The 22091-nt window shown below is 46.3% G+C and overlaps 1 protein-coding gene across 1 annotated transcript; it reads right to left on the reverse strand.

Annotated features, from left to right (window-relative positions):
• Positions 1-11343: 11343 nt before the first annotated feature.
• On the reverse strand, positions 11344-14016 carry LOC138844880 (AN1-type zinc finger protein 5). Its single transcript, XM_070054970.1, has one exon. It carries the CDS (start codon positions 13479-13481, stop codon positions 12840-12842), a length of 642 nt encoding a protein of 213 aa, XP_069911071.1. The 5' UTR covers positions 13482-14016; the 3' UTR covers positions 11344-12839.
• Positions 14017-22091: the final 8075 nt, after the last annotated feature.

Here is a 22091-nt window from a genome sequence, read left to right on the forward strand (position 1 = left end):
ACAACTCATTAGAGAACTGCTCTTGCAGACTTTCCCCGAAGGAAGCACTGTTGTGGTCAGAAGCATTCCAGGAGCTGCTGGCCAGCAATTGTGAATTAGGCTTGAATTGAATCCATTGCAAGTATCACAAGAGTGCAGAAAGGCTGTGTCCTCAAATCAGCAGCTCACCAGGGAGAATTTGACTTAACCTAGAAGGTCTGTTTATCTCCATTTATTTTGCAGCATATTCACACCAGGTGGGGAAGATAAATCAGCCTTCAGCTCTGCAATGGCAGTGCTCTTGGTTGAGGCTGAGGATGCTTTTCATTGCATGCAGTGTTTGCAAGAGACTTAGTTCCCTGAGGATTTATGCCTCTCCTGTAAATACATTTTTGGCATTAAAACAAACTGAAGTATTTCTGTTTTAGTACTATGGAACCAACTGAAGTATTTTACCTACAGGCATCTTTGTCTTTAAAGAGCTAAATCCGCAGGATTACAGGGTTGAGTAAAAACTAGAGAATAGCTAATCCTAGTACTAGAAAAGCACAAGGGATTATTTGATCATTAGTTTCCTCATATTCCTCATGTTTCTTTTTATTTTTCTACCTTCTCTTCCCTACATACAGATGGTCTGGCTGTATTGGAGGCTTTTCTAAAAACTGAATTCTGTGAAGAAAATATAGGCTACTGGCTGGCTTGTGAAAACTTCCAAAAATGATCCACCCACCCCAGAACCATCCTTATATGCAAGAAAAATATATACACTCTTCTTAGAAAAAGGCCCAAAAGAGGTAAGACACAATTCCTCATTTCAGCATAAAGAGTACACTCTTGACATCAAGATGCAGCAAAAGAAGTAAAGACATAAGACTAAAGCAAGGGCCAGGGAATCTGAAAAGCTTCCTCTCCTGGTGTCCTGTCTTTCAAATAAGTCTCCCCAGACCTGGCAGGTGGAGCTCATCACACATTACCGCTTCTAATTTTCACTTTCAAAGAGCAGAGCCCCCTTCTCTAACAAAGGATAATGAGTGATCTTTGTCTCAGATGAACATGCTTTCAAACCAAAACTCTTATTATCCAAAATATAAGAGAAGCTATGACTCCCAGCTTTACAACTGCCTGGAAAAGGGTGTATTGCTTGATGGAGAATAACTTTCTGAAGTTGTATTTATTTGCAAGGCATAGTTACAGAGAGAAAAAGAGAGGGAAAGACAGAGGTCCATCTGCTGACTCACTCCCTAAATGGCCACAATGGCCAGGGCTGGGCCAGGCTGAAGCCAGAAGCTTCCTCCAGGTCTCCCATGTGGGGGCAGAGGACCAAGTGCTTGGGCCATTCTCTGCTGCTTTACCCAGCAAGGAGCTAGGGAAGAAGTAGAGCAGCTGGGAGTCAAACTGGCATCCATGTGGGATGTTAGTGCTGCAGGCAGCAGTGTAACTTGCTATGCCACAACACCAGCCCCCAGAAAGAACTCTTATCCCTGGTCTTTCTTTTGAGTCAGAATGCTCCCAGGACTTGTGTTGAAAACCAGAGATCACCACAGAACCCCATGAGAAGAAAAAGGAGCCCCAGAGTAGAGGACATGTTCTGTTTCCTAAGGCAGAAGTTTTTGACTGCCAGAGACAAACATTCAGTTCAGCCTGGGTGTTTGGGAAACATCCCTCACAACTGTTGATTCCAGTTCAGGTAGTAAATCAGGAAGCTGGTGACTGTCCAGGAGATGCCTGTATCAGAACAGCTTCCACCACCGTGAAGACATAGGCAGGAAATACGTGGTCTATTTGGGGTGGGTCTCACTGGAAAAGCAGGACTCTGAGATGGAAGATAATGCAATGGAATGCTGTTGTTCTAGACTCACTTAAAATCAATAGGTCTGGGATTCTGTGGCCTTAGCTACCTAGCTCTACATCTTTCCTTAAATCCATCCACATTACCACATGGTTTTAATTCTAGGTTTTAAGTCCAAACTAATGTAACATGTTTATTATGTAGAATCATCCATTCTATTGTTGTGTATTGCTGAAGCTGAAGTGATGTTTGAATTGTTAAATGGTATATAAAATAGTGAGTGCTCATGTGTAGAAAACCACAGTGGCTGTTCCAGTGCCAAAAACTCTTGAAGGCAGTTAAGCTTTGAAGTGGTCTTTGAATATTTGAATACATTTATTTTGATAACTAATGTCATTGAATACTCAGAGTCCAGGTGTGAGTTGATTTGATTTTGGTAACTGGAAATATGACCAACATAAGATCTTTGTAGTAGAGAAGAAGCATGCATTACTGAATCTGTTCAGGGATCACAAAGTGAGCTGAATTGACCAGTTTGGGGTGGAAATCCCTAAGGCACGACTGGGCCTGGGCCGGGCTGCTGTCAGTGGGGCAGAAGGAGAGGGGAGATGCCTGGGACCTGTGGGCCAAGGCTGCAGGTGTTCCTATTGGCCCCTGGTCACCCGTGGGGCCTCAGCCCCTCTCACAATGGAACCGCACATGCACCTCAGATCGTTTTTACCCCTAATTCCACTTTAAAGAAAAGTTTATCAAGGCTGGCACCATGGTTTGGGGGTGCAACCAGAACTGCAGGGCCTGCATCACAGTTGCTGATTGAAGTCCTTGCCGCCCAAATTCCTGTCCCACTCCAGCCAACAGGTGCAGTGGTGATGGACAGGTGCTTGGACCCCACACCACATGGGAGAACTGGAAGGGGGCTCATCGGCCTTCAACCTCACCCAAACATTGGGGGATCAAACCAGCAGATGGAAGACCCCTGTCTCTATGCCTTTCAAATAAATCTCTTAAAATAAATAAAAAAGAAATGCAAAAATAAAAAGAACCAGCTAAATAGAAGTGAACTGTATGGAGACAAACACCAATATTACATTACTCAACTCTCCACTGCTCCAATGAACAAAGAAGACAAATAAGAGGGATATAGGCCTCCCCTTTTTTGTTATGCTTCCCTTGGTTCTAACTAGCATGGGCTTGCAGAAAATGCACAAGGAATCCATTCTCTTCTGTGGTCAATACATGATCTCAGAATTTCCCTTATTCATTTGCCTAACAGATTTTGATTATGTTACTCTAAGGAAAGGGAAGGCAACAAAACTGCCCTTTTCCCCCATTTTAAAAATCTATTATTTATTTGAAATGCAGAGTTACAGAGAAGTGGAAGAGACAGATCTTCCATCTGCTGGTTCACTTCCCAAATTGGCCTCAGCTGAGCCAATCTAAAGCCAGGTGCTTCTTCCAGGCCTCCCACATGAATGCAGTAGTTCAAGCACTTGGGCCACCTTCTGATGCTTTCCCAGGCACATTAGCAGGGAGCTAGATTGGAAGTGGAGCAGCTGGGACTTGAATCAGCACCCATATGGGATGCTGGCACAGCAGGCCATGGCTTTACCCACTGTGTTGGTACTGTGTGTGTGTGTGTGTGTGTGTGTATGTATTTTTATTTCAAAGACTCATTTATTTATTTGAAAGGCAAGGTTAGAGAGGGAGAGACATAAGAAAAGAGATCTTTCAACCTCTGGTTCACTCCCCAAATGTCCACAACAGCAGAGGCTGGGCCAAGCCAAAGCCTTGAGGCTGAACAGCAGATAATCTTTAGTTATTAATTTAAAATGAATAGGCTGTAGCTGGTGCTGTGGCATATAAGGTGAAGCCACCACCTGCAGTCCTGGCATCCCCTATGGGCACTGGTTCATGTCCCAGCTGCTCTGCTTCTAATCTAGCCCCCTGCTAATGTGCCGGGGAAAGCAGCAGGAGATGGCCCAAATACTTGGGCCCCTGAATCCATGTGGGAGAACTGGAAGAAGCACCTGGCTTTGGATTAGCCCAGCTCCAGCTGCTTGCAGCCATGTGGGGAGTAAAACAGCAGACAGAACATCTCTGTCTATTTCTGTGTCTCTCTCTATAATTCTGTCTTTCAAATTAATAAATAAATCTTTAAAAAGGGTTTATTAACATATACTATAATCCAATCCAGGAACAGTAAGAGAAGCATTAAATATTGCTACCTATATTTTTATTTATTTTTTATTTTTTTTAATTTTTTAAACTTTTATTTAGTAAATATAATTTTCCAAAGTACAGTTTATGGATTACAAAGGCTTCCCCCCCATAACTTCCCTCCCACCAGCACCCCTCCCATTTCCCACTCCCTCTCCCATTCCATTCATATCAAGATTAATTTTCAATTATCTTTATACACAGAAGATCGATTTAGTTTATATTAAGTTAAGATTTCATCAGTTTGCAGCACACAGAACATAAAGTGTAAAATACTGTTTGAGTACTAGTTATAGCATTACTTCACATTGGACAACACATTAAGGACAGAGATCCCACATAAGGAGTAAGCACACAGTTATTCCTGTTGTTGACTTAACAATCTGACACTCTTGTTTATGGCATCAGAAATCTCCCTGGGCTCTAGTCATGAGTTGCCAAGGCTATGGAAGCCTCTTGAGTTCACTGAGTTCGATCTTACTTAGACAAGGTCATAGTCAAAGTGGAAGTTCTCTCCTCCCTTCAGAGAAAGGTACCTCCTTCTTTGATGGCCTGTTCTTTCTACTGGGATCTCACTCACAGAGATCTTTTATTTAGGTCCTTTTTTTTTCTTTTTTGCCAGAGTGGCTTTCTGCTGCTCCTCCGCACGCGGAGGAGCCACACCAGACCGGATGCTTGTTGTTCCCTTTTTTTACAAGTCCTTTCTATAGTAAAGTAAGAATAAGTAAACAGCAAACTCCCAAAGCAAGAATGAGTAGAGAGAAGTGAGAAAGAACAAAGTAACGAACTTCCCCACGACTTTCCAACGCACTCTCCAACCAACCCACACCACCATGCTGTCTCTCTCCTCCTATATAGTCCTCTCCACCAATCCGTGCTCTGCTACTCACACGCCGAGCGCGCCGCTCTCCTCCAATCAGGAGCGGCTCTTGCAGCTTATCAAGTTGGTAAGGGGCAGCTGGGTAGAAGCTGTACGCTCCTCTCCCAGCACCACATTGTGGGAGAGCAGATGCATAGAATAAGTCTTAATTCCAGTAACAGTATAGTCTGAGTTGCTCCCCACAGATCCCCCTTTCTTTTTATTTTTTTGGCGTTGATACGCGCCTGTGTAAAGTTCAGCGTGATCTTCATGCTATTGACTGTCTTGTTTGTCGTGCTACTTCAGAGTTCGTTGAAAAATGTCCCATATTCAAGATCCCAGGGATTGGTTATTCATTGTTTTTCTTCCTCAAATAGAGTTTTTTTCTTCTAGCTCTTCTGCTGGTAGGTTTACCAACCGAATTCTTCTCTCAGGGGTCCATATTGGTTGTGCCGCACCCTGTGGAAAAAAACAAACGGCGCCTCGTATTCTTCTGAGTAAGGGGAATGGGCCTTTCCATTGGTTGTCCTGTAAATCCTTCCACATTACCCACTGTATTGATTCCTTATCAGCTGATTGAGCATGCATTTCTGCAGGTGTTTTACCGTTCTTTTTCTTGTTCAAAAAATTAATTGTATAAAGAGCTAGGGCCAAGGCATCCTTGTTGGATGTGGCCATTTCCCCTATTCCCCCTTTTTGTTTAATTATTAAATTTTTTAAATATAAGTGAGTGCGTTCTACCACAGCTTGCCCTTGTGGATTGTATGGAATACCGGTAATATGGGAGATTCCGAATTCTTTCAAAAATGCAGCAAAACGAGTTGATGTATATGCTGGGCCGTTATCCATTTTGATCACATGAGGAACTCCCCAGGCTGCAAAAGCCTGCAAGCAGTGTTGGATTACTTGTGTACTCCTTCTTTATTCATGGCTGTGGCCATAACTACACCTGAATATGTATCTACAGTGACGTGAACACAGCTTTGTCGCCCAAAAGAGGGGATATGTGTAACGTCCATCTGCCAGATATGTCCTGGTTTAAGGCCACGGGGATTGGCTCCCGCAGGAATCTTTGGAACTATGGTAACAACGCACTTTTCACAGGATCTAATAATATCTTCTGCTTGCTTGCGGGGAATATTAAATTTAAAACTTAAAGTGTGGGTGTTAACATGCCATTTAGAGTGATATTCTTTAGCTTGTTCCAAAGCGGTGCATGCAAGCAAGAATCTTGAATAATGATCTGCCATCATGTTTCCTCGAGTAAGTGGGCCAGGTAAATTAGAATGAGCTCTTATGTGGCCTATGTAAATAGCATGCTCTCTTTGATTTAATAACCCCTGATTTTCACTTAAATAAGAATAGACTGAGGAGGATTTAAGAATAAGGCACTGTGTAGCAAGCATCTGAACTGCATTCACCACATATGCACTATCAGACAAAATATTCATGGGTGCGCTCTCTCTGCGTAATACTGTTGCGATAATAGCTAATTCTGCATGTTGTGGAGAAGGGGATGCTGTTAAGACAAAATATCGTTGATTGTTAAATATAGCTGCTCCTGTTCCGCCTTTAGCTCCATCCGTAAATATGGTAACTGCCCCTTGAATTGGATCCCTTCGCACCTTCTGCACCCGTTTTATTGAAACCTGTGTGCAGAAGTTAACAAATGGATGGCGAGGGTAGTGATTGTCAATCTCTATTTGTAGAATGAGAACTATGTATGCCCATTGCCAGCATTCCCTTGTAAAGGCTTCTACTGCCTCTTGAGCAAAGGGAACTACACATCGCTTTGGAGTCTTCCCCACCATTTCTGTCACCTTTTTTATTGCTGTTAATATCAAATCAGCCACCGCTATGCCTTGGGTGTATAGTACACGCGGTGCATGTGAATGTGGGTATACAAACAACAAGGGTCCTCCTTGCCAAATGACTGCGAAGGGATACAGCTGTTCCATAAAAATTAATATTTCTAGGGCTTGTTGTGGATCACATCTTTCAATCTGCATTGCTTTAATTTGTTTTTCGATTTTCTGTAACGCCAAGCGGGCTTCTTTTGTCAATCTACGAGGGGAATCAAGCTGGGCATCTCCTTCTAAAATATTGAATAATGGCATCATATCTTCGGTGGTTAATTTACAATAGGGCCTCAACCAATTTAAATTGCCACATAATTTTTGGAAGTCATTAAGGGTCTGCAACCCATCTATTGCAATTTCAAATTCTAATGGGGTCACCTTTTCAGAAGTTACTTAAAGCCCTAAGTACTGTACTACTTCCCCTTTTTGTATCTTCTCTGGCGCTACTTGTAACCCAACTTTTTCCAAATATAATAGCAGCAGCTTATATGCTTCCATAAGGTGACTTTCACTTTCAGCCGTTATTAACAAATCATCCATGTAGTGTAAAATTTGTACTTTTGGGCACTGTTGTCGAACCGGCTCTACTGCCTGGTCAACATATAGCTGGCATATGGCAGGACTGTTAGTCATTCCTTGGGGAAGCACCTTCCATTCATATCTTTTGTCGGGACCTTGATGATTAATGGAAGGTACGGTGAAAGCAAACCTCTGAATGTCTTGTTCATGTAGAGGTATGCTAAAAAAGCAGTCCTTCAGATCGAGTACTATTAATGGCCAATGCTTTGGGATCATAGTAGGAACCGGGAGTCCGGGTTGTAATGCCCCCATGGGTTGCATCTGCTGATTAACAGCCTGTAAATCATGCAACAACCGGTATTTCCCCGATTTTTTCTTTATCACGAATATTGGCGTATTCCATGGGGAGGTTGATGGTTGCAAATGGCCTGCCTCTAATTGTTGTAACACTATATCATTTACCGCAGCCAACTTTTCCTGGGTAAGGGGCCACTGTGGTATCCACTTTGGCTTGTTGTCCAGCCATGACAATGGCAGCGGCTGCATCTCAGTGGCCCCCACGAAAAACCCGTGTCCTGTCTTTTAAAATCGCCTTTGGGCTGGGCTAGGTCCCTTCTGCCTTCTCTGGAGCCTAATCCTCTCTCCTGATATCCCTTTTTATACATAATACGCCGTCCTGTAGAACTCTCCAATTGGTCCTCATTTGTTAATGTCAGTCCCAATTGTTCTAAAATGTCTCTTCCCCATAATGTGATGGGGAGTGCACTAACATAAGGTTGCACATTTCCCTTGTTCCCTTCTTGATCCTGCCAATGAAGCACCTGAGCACTTCTTGATGGTGTCATGGCCGCACCTAGGCCTACTAAAGTATTATCTCCTGGCTGAAGGGGCCATGACTTCGGCCAATCATTTTCTGAAATTATACTTACATCTGCACCTGTATCTAGCAGGCCCTGAATCGACTTTCCTCTAATGGTTAAGGTCCACAGAGGTCGATCTGCTAAAGATAGGGACAAGGCTGCAAATTTCTCCCCTTGGGGTCCATGAACATCCTGTGCTCCAATCATGATCAGCATTTGAGCCACAGGTTCTTCTGGCTTGATTTGAATAATACCCTTTGTAGATTGTATTAGCACTTTTAACTTATCAAAAGGTAATTGAATGACTCCGGTAATGACCATTAGGCCTCTTAAAGCATTTGTTTCTTTTCCTATGATTATTCCAAGTCCCTTATGCTCCGCTGAAATTGTTTCTGCCCTCACCTCTATGGCTTGTGGCCCCATTTGAGGTGTTAGTACTGAATATTCGGTGGCTCGTAACTCTGCGCAGTAAATATTTGGTTTTTGTATTGTTGGGACCGTGGCACCCACCGATTGTTTTGGCCCCAGGGTGCAGGGGCCCACATTCCGTTTTTTTGCTGTTGTCCATATACACCTGATCTTCTTATGGGGCCCGGCTCATTTGGCATCTTCAGGGGATTGCCTGCGCTATTCATTTTAAAGTAACATTCACTGACCCAATGATTCCCTCTTCTACAGCGTGGGCAAAGGCCTGGTCTTCTCGAGTTCTCTATGCCCTGCCGATCTCGGGCTGGAAATTTCGCCCTACATTCCCTCATTAGATGCCCTTCTCGACCACATCTAAAGCATTTTCGTCCCCTCATTTTCTGTCTAAATTGTCGGGTTACAGCTACTGCAGCATGTGATCCAGAAGCTACATCATCCATGACATCCCTACAGATTTTCAAAAAGGTAGGGATGTCTTTATGCTGCCATTTTCTAAGAGCTTCACGACATGTTTTATTGGCCTGTTCATACGCCAATCTTCTGACTAAGGGCATTGCTTCTTCCACAGTTTCAAAAATGTTTCCTGCTGCTTCCATTAATCTGTTCACGAAGTCGCATAAGGTTCAGTAGGGCCCTGTACTATCTTAGTTAGGCTGTGTCTTATTTCTCCTTTTCTGGGTATCACCTTCCAGGCTCTTCTTGCTATCTCTCTCACTTGTAAGAGGACAGCTGTTGGTAATCGGGCCTGCTCATCGGGATTGGCAAATCGCCCTTCTCCATTTAACATTTCCTCATCCCATGCTTGATTCCCTGCTTGATAGTTCTGCTTTGAATATTCTCGCGTGAATTCTTTATAAGCAGCTAACCATAAGAGGAAGTCACCCCCGCCCAACACCGCCTTTACTAAGTTTCTCCAATCCTCGGGTATTAGGCCTTGCTGCCCAATGTTATCAAGGATTGCCTGAGTGTAACTTGCATGGGGCCCATACAATTGTACTGGTTGTTGCAACTCTTTAAGTAATTTATGGTCAAGAGGCGTCCAACCCCTGTTTCCCTGTTGATCCTGAATTACAGGAAACACCTGGCCTGGTTCCTGGTACTGCTCCCAAGCAGGTTTTCTATAAACAGCTCCCCTTTGCTTGCTTTCGGTTCTCGGCCTTTCTATCTCCTCCTGCATACCTACTCCCTCCATCACTCCTTTTTCCTCCTCCCACTCTTCTTCAATCTCATGTGGAAAAAAGGGGCTTTTCTTTACAGGAGGAAACTTTGGTAGTACTAATGGGCGATACCGGGGTGGTGATTCATCCTTTATGGTTGAATTTGCCAGCCTTGTAGGGCCAGGATATATTCTTGGCATCTCTCTCGGGGGCAAGGTTCCCTCTTCAGCTTCCTTCTCCCCCACGTAAGCTTCCTGGCTCTCTAAATCCTTCTTTGATTTTCTTCTCACCTGTTTGTTACAATAGCTGCTCGCCTGGCTGCCCTGCCATAATTCTTCCTGCAATTCACTCCCCTCATTAAGCAACAACTCGATCCCTTCCGTGGGGTCCTGAAGCACCTGATCAACGAGTTGCCACAGCTTCAGCACTTCTATCGATTCCCCAGCCTCACGTAATTTCCGTCCCACCTGCCTCCACTGCTGTAGAAACCAGGGGGATGTCTCCACAACTGCTCTTACGAATGCATGATTTTTCCTGCCCCCTCGTTTCCCTCGCTTAGAAGAAAAGCTGCGAGGAGGTGGGGAGTAGGAAGAGAGAGAAACCACATTCAGCCCACAATGGATGATCTTTAGGGAGAAATAGAGAATGGTGCCTAGCAGGAGGAAGAGGTAGCCAGTGGGCAAAGAGTAGCCAAAGAACTCCATTGTCTGTACCGTCTGTGACATGTTGGAGCGGTGGGCGTAATGGAAGACTGAGTCTCCCAGACGTTCCCAGTTAATACCTCTTTCCTAGCTTCTAATTTTCTTCCCCCATGGCTTTTTTCCTGGGTTCTAACTAGCTTTTCACCGGCACTCTTTCCGTCCGGCCTTCCCCTAGGCTCTTTGCTAGTCTCTCTCTCCGGTAATTTCCCACTTCTTCCCGTTTTTTCCCTCCTAGGTCTCCTATCTGAGTCACGGCACCATTTGCTGCTCCTCCGCACACGGAGGAGCCGCACCAGACTGGACGCTTGTTGTTCCCTTTTTTTACAAGTCCTTTCTATAGTAAAGTAAGAATAAGTAAACAGCAAACTCCCAAAGCAAGAATGAGTAGAGAGAAGTGAGAAAGAATGAAGTAACGAACTTCCCTGCGAACTCTCCAACGCACTCTCCAACCAACCCACACCACCATGCCGTCTCTCTCCTCCTATATAGTCCTCTCCACCAATCCGTGCTCTGCTACTCACACGCCGAGCGCGCCGCTCTCCTCCAATCAGGAGCGGCTCTTGCAGCTTATCAAGTTGGTAAGGGGCAGCTGGGTAGAAGCTGTACGCTCCTCTCCCAGCACCACATTGTGGGAGAGCAGATGCATAGAATAAGTCTTAATTCCAGTAACAGTATAGTCCGAGTTGCTCCCCACAGCTTTCCATACCTAAAATACTCTCATGGGCTCTTCAGCCAGATCTGAGTGCCTTAAGGGCTGATTCTGAGGCCAGAGTGCTGTTTAGGACATCTGCCATTCTACAAGACTGCTGTGTATCGCACTTCCCATGCTACCTATATTTTATATAGTCTAAGTATTGTATAAACTAAAATATACAACACTAGGAGTATGCTATCAGTAATTACACTACCAATCTCAGTGATTATAAATAAGAATTTTAGCAACTATACTGATTCTTAACAGTGATTCAATGTTTCTGTTTTTTTTTTTCCCTCTGTACATGGCTTTTATTATTTACATAATACAATAGAGCATCAATGCTGAATAGCATGATTATGTGCAATACATAAATATGAACTATCTGTACACATCTGTAGATCTAACTCCAAACTAAGATACATAAAATTGAAAGCAAAATTGAACGCTTTAATAAAAACTAGGACTGAACACTGCAATAAATCAGAAGTAGTGCCTTGTGTACATACTTAACTATTTACAGATGAAAACAGGCATTACCACAACACTAATCTAACTATACTCATTTATATATAAAAAACACAAGTTTCATACATCACAAAAAACCTTCCATTGTAACACAGAAGTGGTATTACCAGACAAGCATCAGTGAAGTATACTGCCTTTTCTAGTTGTTATTGTACAATGCTGTAGATAATGCAGCCCATGCAATACACCCAAGAACACTAGAGTCCTACACCCAAGTACAATTAATATGATAAAGCAGCCCTCTGCAAGTGGTGCTGGATACCACTAAGAAGTCTATTGCAGCCATGTTGGTTATGATTTTCCATGCAGAAGGGTACAGTTACATTAAGAACTGAAGTCTTTAAAAAAGCTTTAAACATTCTTTCTTGAACCAAAACATTCAACAAAAGATGCACATGAAAATTAACTGCTCAGATACCTTTGCAACTTAAAAAAATTCAGATGCATGTTACTCAATAGAGCTGCTGTATGTGAAAACCAAACAGGTTTAATTTCTTCTTGTAATTAAATTAATCCTACTGCAGTTCAGTGCTACACATTTTTAGCAATGAGAAGAATGCAGACATCTTCTAGTGCGAGCCAGCACAAGCTTCAAAGAGTATCTCAAGACCCTGCTATTGGCTGATGTTTTACTTGTAAGCACTTGCGATGTTTACCTTTTACAGAATGTCTTATTTGACAGCTTTTAGAAGACCAATTTAACCGGGCTTACATATGGCACCAAATACAGGTTTCACAGAAAGCAAAGTCTGATCCTCTTGTTTTCTTCCTGCTTCCAAAGAACATGTGGAAATTAAGAGGGTGAAGTAGAACTATGGTAGAAGTAGACTGCCAGTCCTTTTCTGGTGTACCATTTTTTTAAAAAATACAGGCACATAACACTAGCCAAAGACTATACCTTGATTACATTCCCAAAAGGCAGATATGCTGCAAACATGCAGAGATTTTGTTAATGTTGTTTGGCACACGGGAACTAAATTTTGTCCCTATTATCTGTGTGTATCATTTTGCTGTGTAGATTTTCATCCAATTCTATTCAAGGGAGGGCATATACATTTTGTAGGGCTGTATCTATCCAATTCTGCCTGCAACAAACACCCAAACATCCTAAAATATTAATTATAAGACAGACAAGTGTAAAGTAAAACTCTGGAGAACATCAAAGAAAAATGGCCATGCATCTGCTCTTTAATGTTTTCCTACGATATATTAAAATAAAAACAAAGTTTCAGTCTCTTCACAAGTAGTAATTTATATTCTCTGGATTTTTTCAGCCACAACAACTGGATTCTCTTTCCTGATTTTTGCTGCAGCTTCTGCTTTATAATCATAAGGACAGTTGTGCTTGTCAGAATAACGGTGAAGTCCACAAAACAAATTTCCACATCGGCAGTCAAACCCTGTAAGGCCAACTTTCTTTCTACACATGAAACATCTGTTCTTCTTTGGTTTGGGTAACTCAGGAGCTTTTTCTTCACTTTGAGAAGTACTGGGCTGAGAAACTGATGGACTGGGCTGAGTGACAACTGGCTCTGACACCTCTGTTTTCGGGGTAGTTATTTTGTCCTCTCTTGAAATGCTCATTTCTGTCATTTGCTGAGTTACAGGCAAGGCAGCCACAGGCACATTTCTTGATTTTTCAGATGTGCTACCAGCAGCACTTTCACAGTTGTTTAAGCTAGCGTCTGCTCTTTGTACAGATGCAGAGTCTGAGGTAGGACTGTTGGAACCACTAGCTGTCCCCATTGGGCTCATTCTGCCACTATTCTGCTGTCTCTGAAGATGCTCTTTGTAGCAAACAGAACACATTCCATTTGTCCTAGGATTCCCATAAAAGCCACATCCTGTGCTACACAGCATAGGCCCTGGAGTCTGGTTAGTCTCCTGAGCCATATTTTCCTGCTTGCGGGGGGTCCGAACGCAGCAGCCGGGCTCGCGCGACGCCGGCGCGGGGAGGCCGGGTCGAGGCCGCCGGGAAAGGGAGCCTTCCGGGTTGCTCTGGAGCCGCCGCCGCCGCAGGCCGGGAGCGGGTTGGAGCCGCAGGCGGAGGTGGCGCCGCCGCCGCCGCCGCGGGATCCTCCTTTGTTCCTGCAGCAGCGCCGAGCGTGGCCGGGACACGCCGGAGCTCGGGAAGTGGGAGGAGGAGGAGGAGGAGGAGGAGGAGGGAGGCGAGGGGGGGCCGAGGAGGAGGCGGAGGGAGGACCACAGGCCGCGGCGGCGATCGCTGCTCACGGCGCTCGCCTGTCGTCGCCTCACGCCTCCCGGGGAGACCGGCCGGGCCGACGAAGGGGGCGAGCGCAGCGAGGGGCGGGCGCCGAGAGGGCCCGCGGATGGCGCTGCCTGTCGCTCACCGCCACCTCCCGCGAGGCTGCGCGGCTGCCGGCAGCGAGCGAGCCCACGGACGCCGTGCACGCAGCTGTGCGGTCCGGCCGACCCAATGTTTCTGTTTTTAAATTAAAAAATGCCCCTGAACTTGAATGTTTCTGTGTAGCTCCTAATAGAACTATAAGCCTTAGAAGTTCTATGCTGTTTAACATTTCATCTTCGGTGCCAACTTGATTTTTACACTGCCAGTTTATAAAACACTTCACAGTCATGTGAACCTTACCATAAGATAGGACTGTGTAGAATAAATCCTTTAACTACAAAGACAATCTTATCTCACAAGGGAGGAAGATCCAGAGGGGTCAAATGACTTGCTAATGTCACTTAGCTCTGTTGGCACAGAAACAAGGAAAGCTCTCAGCTTCCTGCCACCTCCCCTTACACCACCTGCCTCAACTAGATGAGCCTGTAATTTTAAGGACGCTCAGGCCCCATGAGTTTAAATGAATTTTTCAAGGTTACATGACAAGTACCAAAGCCAGAAGTAAAAATTATTGCTTCCATCTTTCTCTTCCTTGTCCACAATGGAAGTTTGATGTACACTTATGCATTATTCAAATATCATTTACAACCAAGAAGCATTATTTTTCCCCAAAAATAACAATGACACTACTTTTTCCATTGAGGAAGTTATTTTAATGGATCATGCAAACATACTTGTTTTGTTTTTTACTTTGAGATGCAAAGAAATGAACAAGTAGACAGAGAAGTGGTATTCACCCTCTAGTTAACTGCTGAAATGTCCACAGCAGTCAGGGCTGGCCCAGGAGCAGGGAACCTAATCATCTGAACCATCACTTGCTAGCTACCAGGGTCTACATTATCTGAAAGTTGGAGTCAGGGAATCAAAGCCAAAAACTCCAATGTGGGACACAGACATCTGAACCATAAGGCTGCACCCTGGCTTCCAGACTTGTTTTTTCACCAGTCCTCTGAAAATTAAAGTTAATTACAACCTGAAATCCAAGACTAAGTAGTCCTCAAGTGTGTGTGTCTATGCAAGTTTATGCATGAGAGTTACTTAGGTTGCCCAAGAGTCTGCAGTTTAGAGAGAACAGAAGAGTGAAACATGTGTCAGAGGATGTCAGCATTGGAGAGGTGGCTGTGCTCTAGTCAGAGGCTGAGGAGGACAAGTCCACAGAGAGCAGCAGCACCAAGGGAGAATGCTATACTAGCAAGTAAGGAGAAAAAATGTTGAAAAACAAATATGTGAAAAGGATTTATTTATCTGGAAGACGGAGTTATAAAGAAGGAGAGACAGGGAGGGGGAGAGAGAGATCTTCCATCTGCAGGTCAACCCACCAAATACTCACAATGGCTGGGACTGGGTCAGATCAAAGCCAGGATCTGGAACTCCACCCAAGTCTCCCTCATGGGTGGCAGGGACTCAAGAACTTGGGTTGTCTGCTGCTTTCTCAGATGCATTGGCAGAGAGCTGGATGGGAAGTACAGCAGCTGAGACACAAACAGTGGCCATATGGGATGCCAGCATCAGTGGCAACAGATTATCCTAATGCATCACAACACTGGCTCCAACAAATGAACTTAGGTAATTAAGTCCAAATGCCAGGGAAACATCAGATAAAATGCCAAGGATGAGCATTGTGGTGCAGCAGGGTAAACCACTACTTAGGAGGCATACCTCATTCTTAAGTATGAGGATGTCTTTTAACCACTTTTGTACAAGAGAGTACAAGCCAGAACACCATAGCATCTTCCAGATTCGGCACTGCCTGTTCTCAGGGGGGCCCCCACAAACTCCTGTGGTTCCCCTGGGCAGTTTGTTTTGGCTGGAGCCAGCCAGAACCCTGGGGTCATTGGAGTAGGAAATGGGATTAAAGGATTTCATGCTGCAAAACTGCTCCAAGCCAGTTTTTTCACTGAGAGACAGAGACCCAGAATGACCTCCCCGGAGCTCACAAGACCATGCCTGGACACCTGGCAGGGAAAAAGTTGGAAAAAAAAAATCCAGATTCTGGAATCTTCTGGAGCATTCTAGAATATTCTAGAATTTTCCCAGAATGTCCTAGAGATTTTGTAGGATGTTCCAGAATGTTCCAAAATGCCACCTAGTGATCCTAGGGTTATTCTGGGATGCAGGTCTGAGTGGAAATTCCCCAGCCAGGTGCGGCGGGTGTCCTGGTGCTGTGCCCAGCCCGGCTGACATTTACACAGCACACATAGCCTAAGCACCTGCACACATGGGAGGAGAGTCAATGGGGTGTGGCCACTCCAGGACATCCTGTGCTGATCTCTGGGGGCCGTAGTAATTTCCAGCCCATCAGAAGAGGTCCTTGGCCCCCCAAGATGGTCACCGGGCAATCTGGAATGTTCTAGGACATTCTACAAAAATCTAGAAATACTGAGAACATTCTAAAAAATTCCAGGACCCCCAAAGACTTTCACTGCATGTTCTGGGAACATTCTAGAAAATTCTGAGAATATTCACCATTGTTTCTAGAACATTTCTAAAACCCCAATGATGCCTACCTGGTGTTCAGGAAAAATTCCAAGAACATTCTGGAAACATTCTGGAAAAATTTCTGAGAGCATTCTTGAAAATTCTGAGTGTATTCTAGAACGTTTTAGTAAATTCTATGACCCCTGAAGACACTCAGCAGGTATTCTAGAAAAAGTTCTAAGAACATTCTAGAAAGTTCTAAAAAAACTCCATAAAATTCTAGAATATTCTAAGACCTGAGAAACTCTCGCCTAGTGTCCTTGAAACATTCTAGAAAATTCTGGAAAATCCCTAGCCCCAGAGAATCCATAATGGAAGCTCCTGGAAGCTCCTGGAACATTCTGGAATGCCCCGGGACCTCATCCCATCCCAGTGCCAACCTGGATGTTTGCACAACCTCAGCCCTGCCCACTTCTCCCAAGGCCTGGCTATAAAGAGATGCCTGGTAGCAGCCGGTTCCAGACGACGAAAAGACGATGATGAAGGCTCTCATTCTTGCCCTTGTGGTGGGCGTGGCCTGTGCCCAGGTATCAATCACTCGCATCATTTGTGCAATGTTCCATAATGTCCTAGAATGTTCCAGAATGTTCCAGATGATTGCAATAGACTCTCTAGCAGGCCCTACGGGAGCAACTGGAATGTTCCAGAATATTCCAGGATGTTCTAGAACACATCCAGACAATTCCACAATGTTCTAGAATGTTCCAGAATCTATCCAATTTTGTTTCTAACAATTCTAGGATGTTCTGGAATGTTCTAGAATCTCTCCCCCAGAATATTACAGAACATTCCGGAATGTTACAGACAGTCCCAGTAGACTCTAGCAGGCCCTAGGGAAGCATCCAGAGTGTTCCAGAAAAATTCCATAATGTTCTAGAATGTTCCAGAATGTTCTAGAAAATGCTTCTGGAACTTCCCAGCATGCCCCAGGATGTCCCAGCATGCTCCACAATGCCCTGAAACATTCCACATGTTCCAGCATGCCCTGGCACACCCTGAATGCCCACCTCTCCCCCTGAAGTTGAAGGCCAGAACTACTTCAAGTTCCTGGTGCAAGAGAATGGCCACATCTTCTTTCTCAATCAGAATGTGGGCACCGATGGCACTGCCACCTGCGTCACCCTTACTGCTGGTGAGCCCCCTGCACACACATGTGGATACAGCCAGCACCTGCTAGAAAGAGAGTCTGACCCTGACTGTATACACAGACCCTGAGTGTATGCAGCCAGTCCAGAGCTTGACCCTGACTGTATACATGGATCCTGAGTGTATACAGTCGGCTCCTACTAGAGACACACATTGCAACCTGAAAGCCTGACCCTGCTGTATACAGTTAGCACCCACTAGAGAGAGATACATTCTGACCGTGACCGTATACAGTCAGTGCCTACTATGCAGAATAACTTTGACCCTGGTGCATCCTAGAGGGGCTTGGCCAGCTGTATACTGGTGGCACACACTAGAGAGAGAGCCTGACCCTGGCTGTGTTCAGGCAGCACCTACTAAATACAAGATCCTCAACCCCAGCACACCCTAGAGGGGGACTCGGCCAGCTGTATACAGTCAGTGCATACTAAGTAGATCCCATCCTGTCCGGGGTGGGCTTGGCTGACTGTATACAGTCAGCACCCACTAGATGGGGCAAGCACATACAGTCAGCACCTACTAGATATCTGGGGCAGGTTTTGCTGAATGTATACAGTCAGTGCTTACTGAACAGAACCATCCCAGCCCCATCCTATCCTGGGTGATTTTGGTTGACTGTATACAGTCAGCACACACTAGAAGGAGCCATCCTGACTGTGACTGTATACAGTTGGTGCAGACCCAGTGGTAGTTAGTGGGCACCCTCTAGACAGAGGCACCCTTGGTGTACACAGCACGGAGCCCATGCTGCCTGAGGTGCATCTGGCTGGCTGTATACAGTCAGCGCCCACTAGACAGGGCAAGTGTATACAGCTGGCGCCACCCACAGCCCAGGACCAGGAGCTGAGCGATGAGCACCTGGCACAGTTCTTGGTGTTAATGAAGGAGAACGGGATCCCCGGGAGAACATGGAGTGTGTGGCCAGCATGGGTGAGCTGGGGGTGTGTGTGGCCAGTGTGGAGGGTTCATGGCCAGGATGGGCATGGCTGTCATGAGTGAGCCAGGGGTGTGGCCAGGGTGGAGGCATGGCTGTGAGCTGGGGGCATGGCTGACATGGATGAGAATCAGGTGTGGTCTGGGTGGAGGGGAATGAACTGGTGGGTGTGGCCTGGGTGGAACATTCCAGGGGGTTCCAGAAAAATCTAGAAAACTCTAGAACGTTCCATGGAGCCACCAGGCCATCCTGTGCTGACTCAGCCAATTTCTCCTCCCTGACAGACACCTGTCCCCAGTGATGATGCTGACGCCCAGGTGAGCAGTGTGGTGCCAGCCAGTCCTCACACCTTCCCAGGGGAACATTCTAGAGTGTTTCCGAAATATCCCAGAATGTTCTAGATGTTCAGGCAACAGGAATATTCTGGAACATTCCAGAGCATTCTGCGACATTTCCAGAATGCTCCACATTTTTTTCTCATCCCCAACAGGTAAAAAGCCAACGTCTCCCTGCCCCTCACTTGCAATCTCTGCTGGAAGCTTCTGGAATGTTCTGGGATGTTTTCAGAATGTTCCAGAATGTTCTGGAATGTCCCATAAGCCTCTGTCCCCAGCTCGCTCTCAGTTTCTCTTTCTCATTGATGTCATAAACTGATTGCACACGACTGTGGATTCTGTGGTCTCTCTGGAATGCTCCCACATCTGGCTCCCAGAGGCCCTTGGGGCCCCCATGTCTGGCTCAGAATCCCCTGGGAGAAGCCACGCCCTCACTTCTGGCTCCCAGAAACCCCTAGGTCCCCTACTCCAGAGCCATCTTCCCCACCACCCACACCTTGTGGGAACATGGGGTTGGGGATCAGGACTATCAATCACCATAGCCCTGCCCATTTCCAGGCCCCAAGCCTGCACCAGGGGCTGCATTGGTGTCTCTAAAGCTCCATACGGGTCTCCATCTGGGTCTCAAAGGCTCCATATGGGTCCCCAGGGGCTCCATACGGGTCTCTAGGGCTTCATCCGGGTCTCCAGAGCTCTATCCAAGTCCCCATGGCTCCATCCATATCTCCAGGGGCTCCATCCAGATCTCTAAGGCTCCATCCAGGTCTCTAGCAGGTGCATGGGCCCACCAGGAGCTCCATCCAGGTCTCTAGGGCTCCATCTGGGTCTCGGGGGCTACAACCAGTTCTCTAACAGGTGCACAGGGCTCCATCCGGGTCCCCATGGCTCCATCCATATCTCTAGAGGCTCCATCTGAGTCTCTAGCAGGTGCCTGGGGCTCCCAGGAGCCCCATCTGGGTCTTTAGGGCTCCATCTGGGTCTCCAGGGGCTGCATCTGGGTCTCTAACAAGTGCACAGGGGCTCCATCTGAGTCTCTAGGGGCTCCATCTGGGTCTCCAGGGATCCATCCAGGTCTCTAAGGCTCCATCTGGGTCCCCAAGGCTCTACCCATATCTCTAGGGGCTCGATCTGGGTCTCTAGGGGCTCCATCCAGATCTCTAACAGGTGCATTGGGCCCCAAGGAGCTCCATCCAGGTCTCTAGGGCTCCATCTGGGTCTCTAGCAAGTGCCTGGGGCTCCCAGGAGCTCCATCCAGGTCTTTAAGGCTCCATCCGAGTCTGCAGGAGCTCCATCTGGGTCTCCAGGGATTCATCCAGGTCTCTAAGGCTCCATCTGGGTCCCCAAGGCTCTACCCATATCTCTAGGGGCTCCATCTGGGTCTCTAGAGGCTCCATCTGGGTCTCTAGCAGGTGCCGGGGCCTCCCAGGAGCTCCTTCCAGGTCTTTAGGGCTCCATCCAGGTCTCCAGGGGCTCCATCTGGGTATCTAGGGGCTCCATACAGGTCTCCAGGGCTCCATTGGGTCTCCAGGGGTTGCATCCAGGTCTCTAGCAAGTGCACCGGGCCTCCATCTGGGTCCCCAGGGCTTCATCCAGGTCCCCAGCAGGTGCCCAGGGCCCCCAGGAGCTCCATTTCCAGTCCAGCTGGAACCCTCCCCCCAAATCTGGGGACCCCCAAGGCCCCTGGGCCAGAACCGTGGAAAATGCAGAGACTGTGGGAACATGGCTAGGCAACTCCATGAAGGCATCCTCCACGCCTCTGGCTTTCTCTCGTTGCTAGGCAACCCCGTGCAGGCTTGCCCGGGGCTGCGGGGCTTAACCCAGTTGCTAGGCAATCCCTCAAAGGTGCGTTCAGGGCCTCTGGCTTAAGCAAGTTGCTAGGCAATCCCACGCATGCACACTAATTATTTAATTATTTTTTAAATTAATTTTAAAAGAATTTTAATGAATTTTTTTTTTAATTTTTTGACAGGCAGAGTGGGCAGTGAGAGAGCGAGACAGAGAGAAAGGTCTTCCTTTGCCATTGGTTCACCCTCCAATGGCTGCTGCCGCCAGCGCGCTGCGGCCGGCGCACCACGCTGATCCGATGGCAGGTGCCAGGTACTTCTCCTGGTCTCCCATGGGGTGCAGGGCCCAAGCACTTGGGCCATCCTCCACTGCACTCCTGGGCCACAGCAGAGAGATGGACTGGAAGAGGGGCAACTGGGACAGAATCCGGTGCCCCGACTGGGACTAGAACCCGGTGTGCTGGTGCTGAAAGGCGGAGGATCAGCCTAGTGTGCCGCGGCGCCGGCCAATTTTAATGAATTTTTAAATGGAATTTGAATGTCTTTTTACATTTTTAATTTTTACTTAATTTTTAATTTTTAATGAATTTTTAAATGAAATTTTTAAGAAATGTATTTTTAGATTTTCTGATGACAGCCATATTGGAGTCTGGCAAATTCTCGTTCTGACATCAGCAGCAGAATGTTGGATCCTGGCAAATTCTCATTATGACAGGAATGACAGGCATCTTGGAGGCTGGCAAATTTTTCTGACAGGAGTGGCAGCCATGTTGGAGTGTGGCAGTGTGTTTTCTGATGTCAGTGGTGGCCATCTTGGATTCTGGCAATTGTTTTGACAGGAGCTATAGCCATATTGGATCCTGACAAATTTTCTCTGACAAAAACTCAAGGGAGTCCCTGTAAGAAAAGGTGTCTTTCAGACCCAGGACCAATTTGCTGACAGAAACTTGTATGAGAATTAAAATGTTTTTCCTGAGTGACAGGTCTATTCTGAGTGATGGACAGGTTTCTGAGTGATGGACAAGGGTGATTGGGTGATGGACAGGTGTCCCCGCCAAGAGCCCTGGGACCCCCAGAGACCCTCAGAGACCCCCAGAGATGCTGAAAGACACTGAGAGAACCCCAGAGACAACTGGGACCCACAGAGACCCCCAGGGACCAACAGAGACCCTCTGGGAAGTGACTATAAGAACCTGGAAGTACACCAGAAGTACCCAAAAATGGGTATAAACAGAACCAAAGTGACTGAAAATGGGTATACAATGGCCGGAAGTGGACCGGAAGTGACTTAGGAACCCAGAAGTAGACTAAAGTGAGTCTGAGAACCCCGAAGTGACATAAATTAGCTGGAAGTTAGTGACTGTAGGAATCGGGAAGTTGACTGGAATTGACTCTGGGAATGCAGAAGTGGACTGGAAGTGGGTCTAGAATGACCAGAAGTGGGTTTAGAAAATTGAA

The sequence above is a fragment of the Oryctolagus cuniculus genome, chromosome 13 (assembly GCF_964237555.1).
Source record: "Oryctolagus cuniculus chromosome 13, mOryCun1.1, whole genome shotgun sequence".
In the NCBI taxonomy this organism is placed as follows: domain Eukaryota; kingdom Metazoa; phylum Chordata; class Mammalia; order Lagomorpha; family Leporidae; genus Oryctolagus; species Oryctolagus cuniculus.

Excerpts from the sequence above, each read along its gene's own strand:
- LOC138844880 (XM_070054970.1), bottom strand. The coding sequence starts at position 13,481 with ATGGCTCAGGAGACTAACCAGACTCCAGGGCCTATGCTGTGTAGCACA.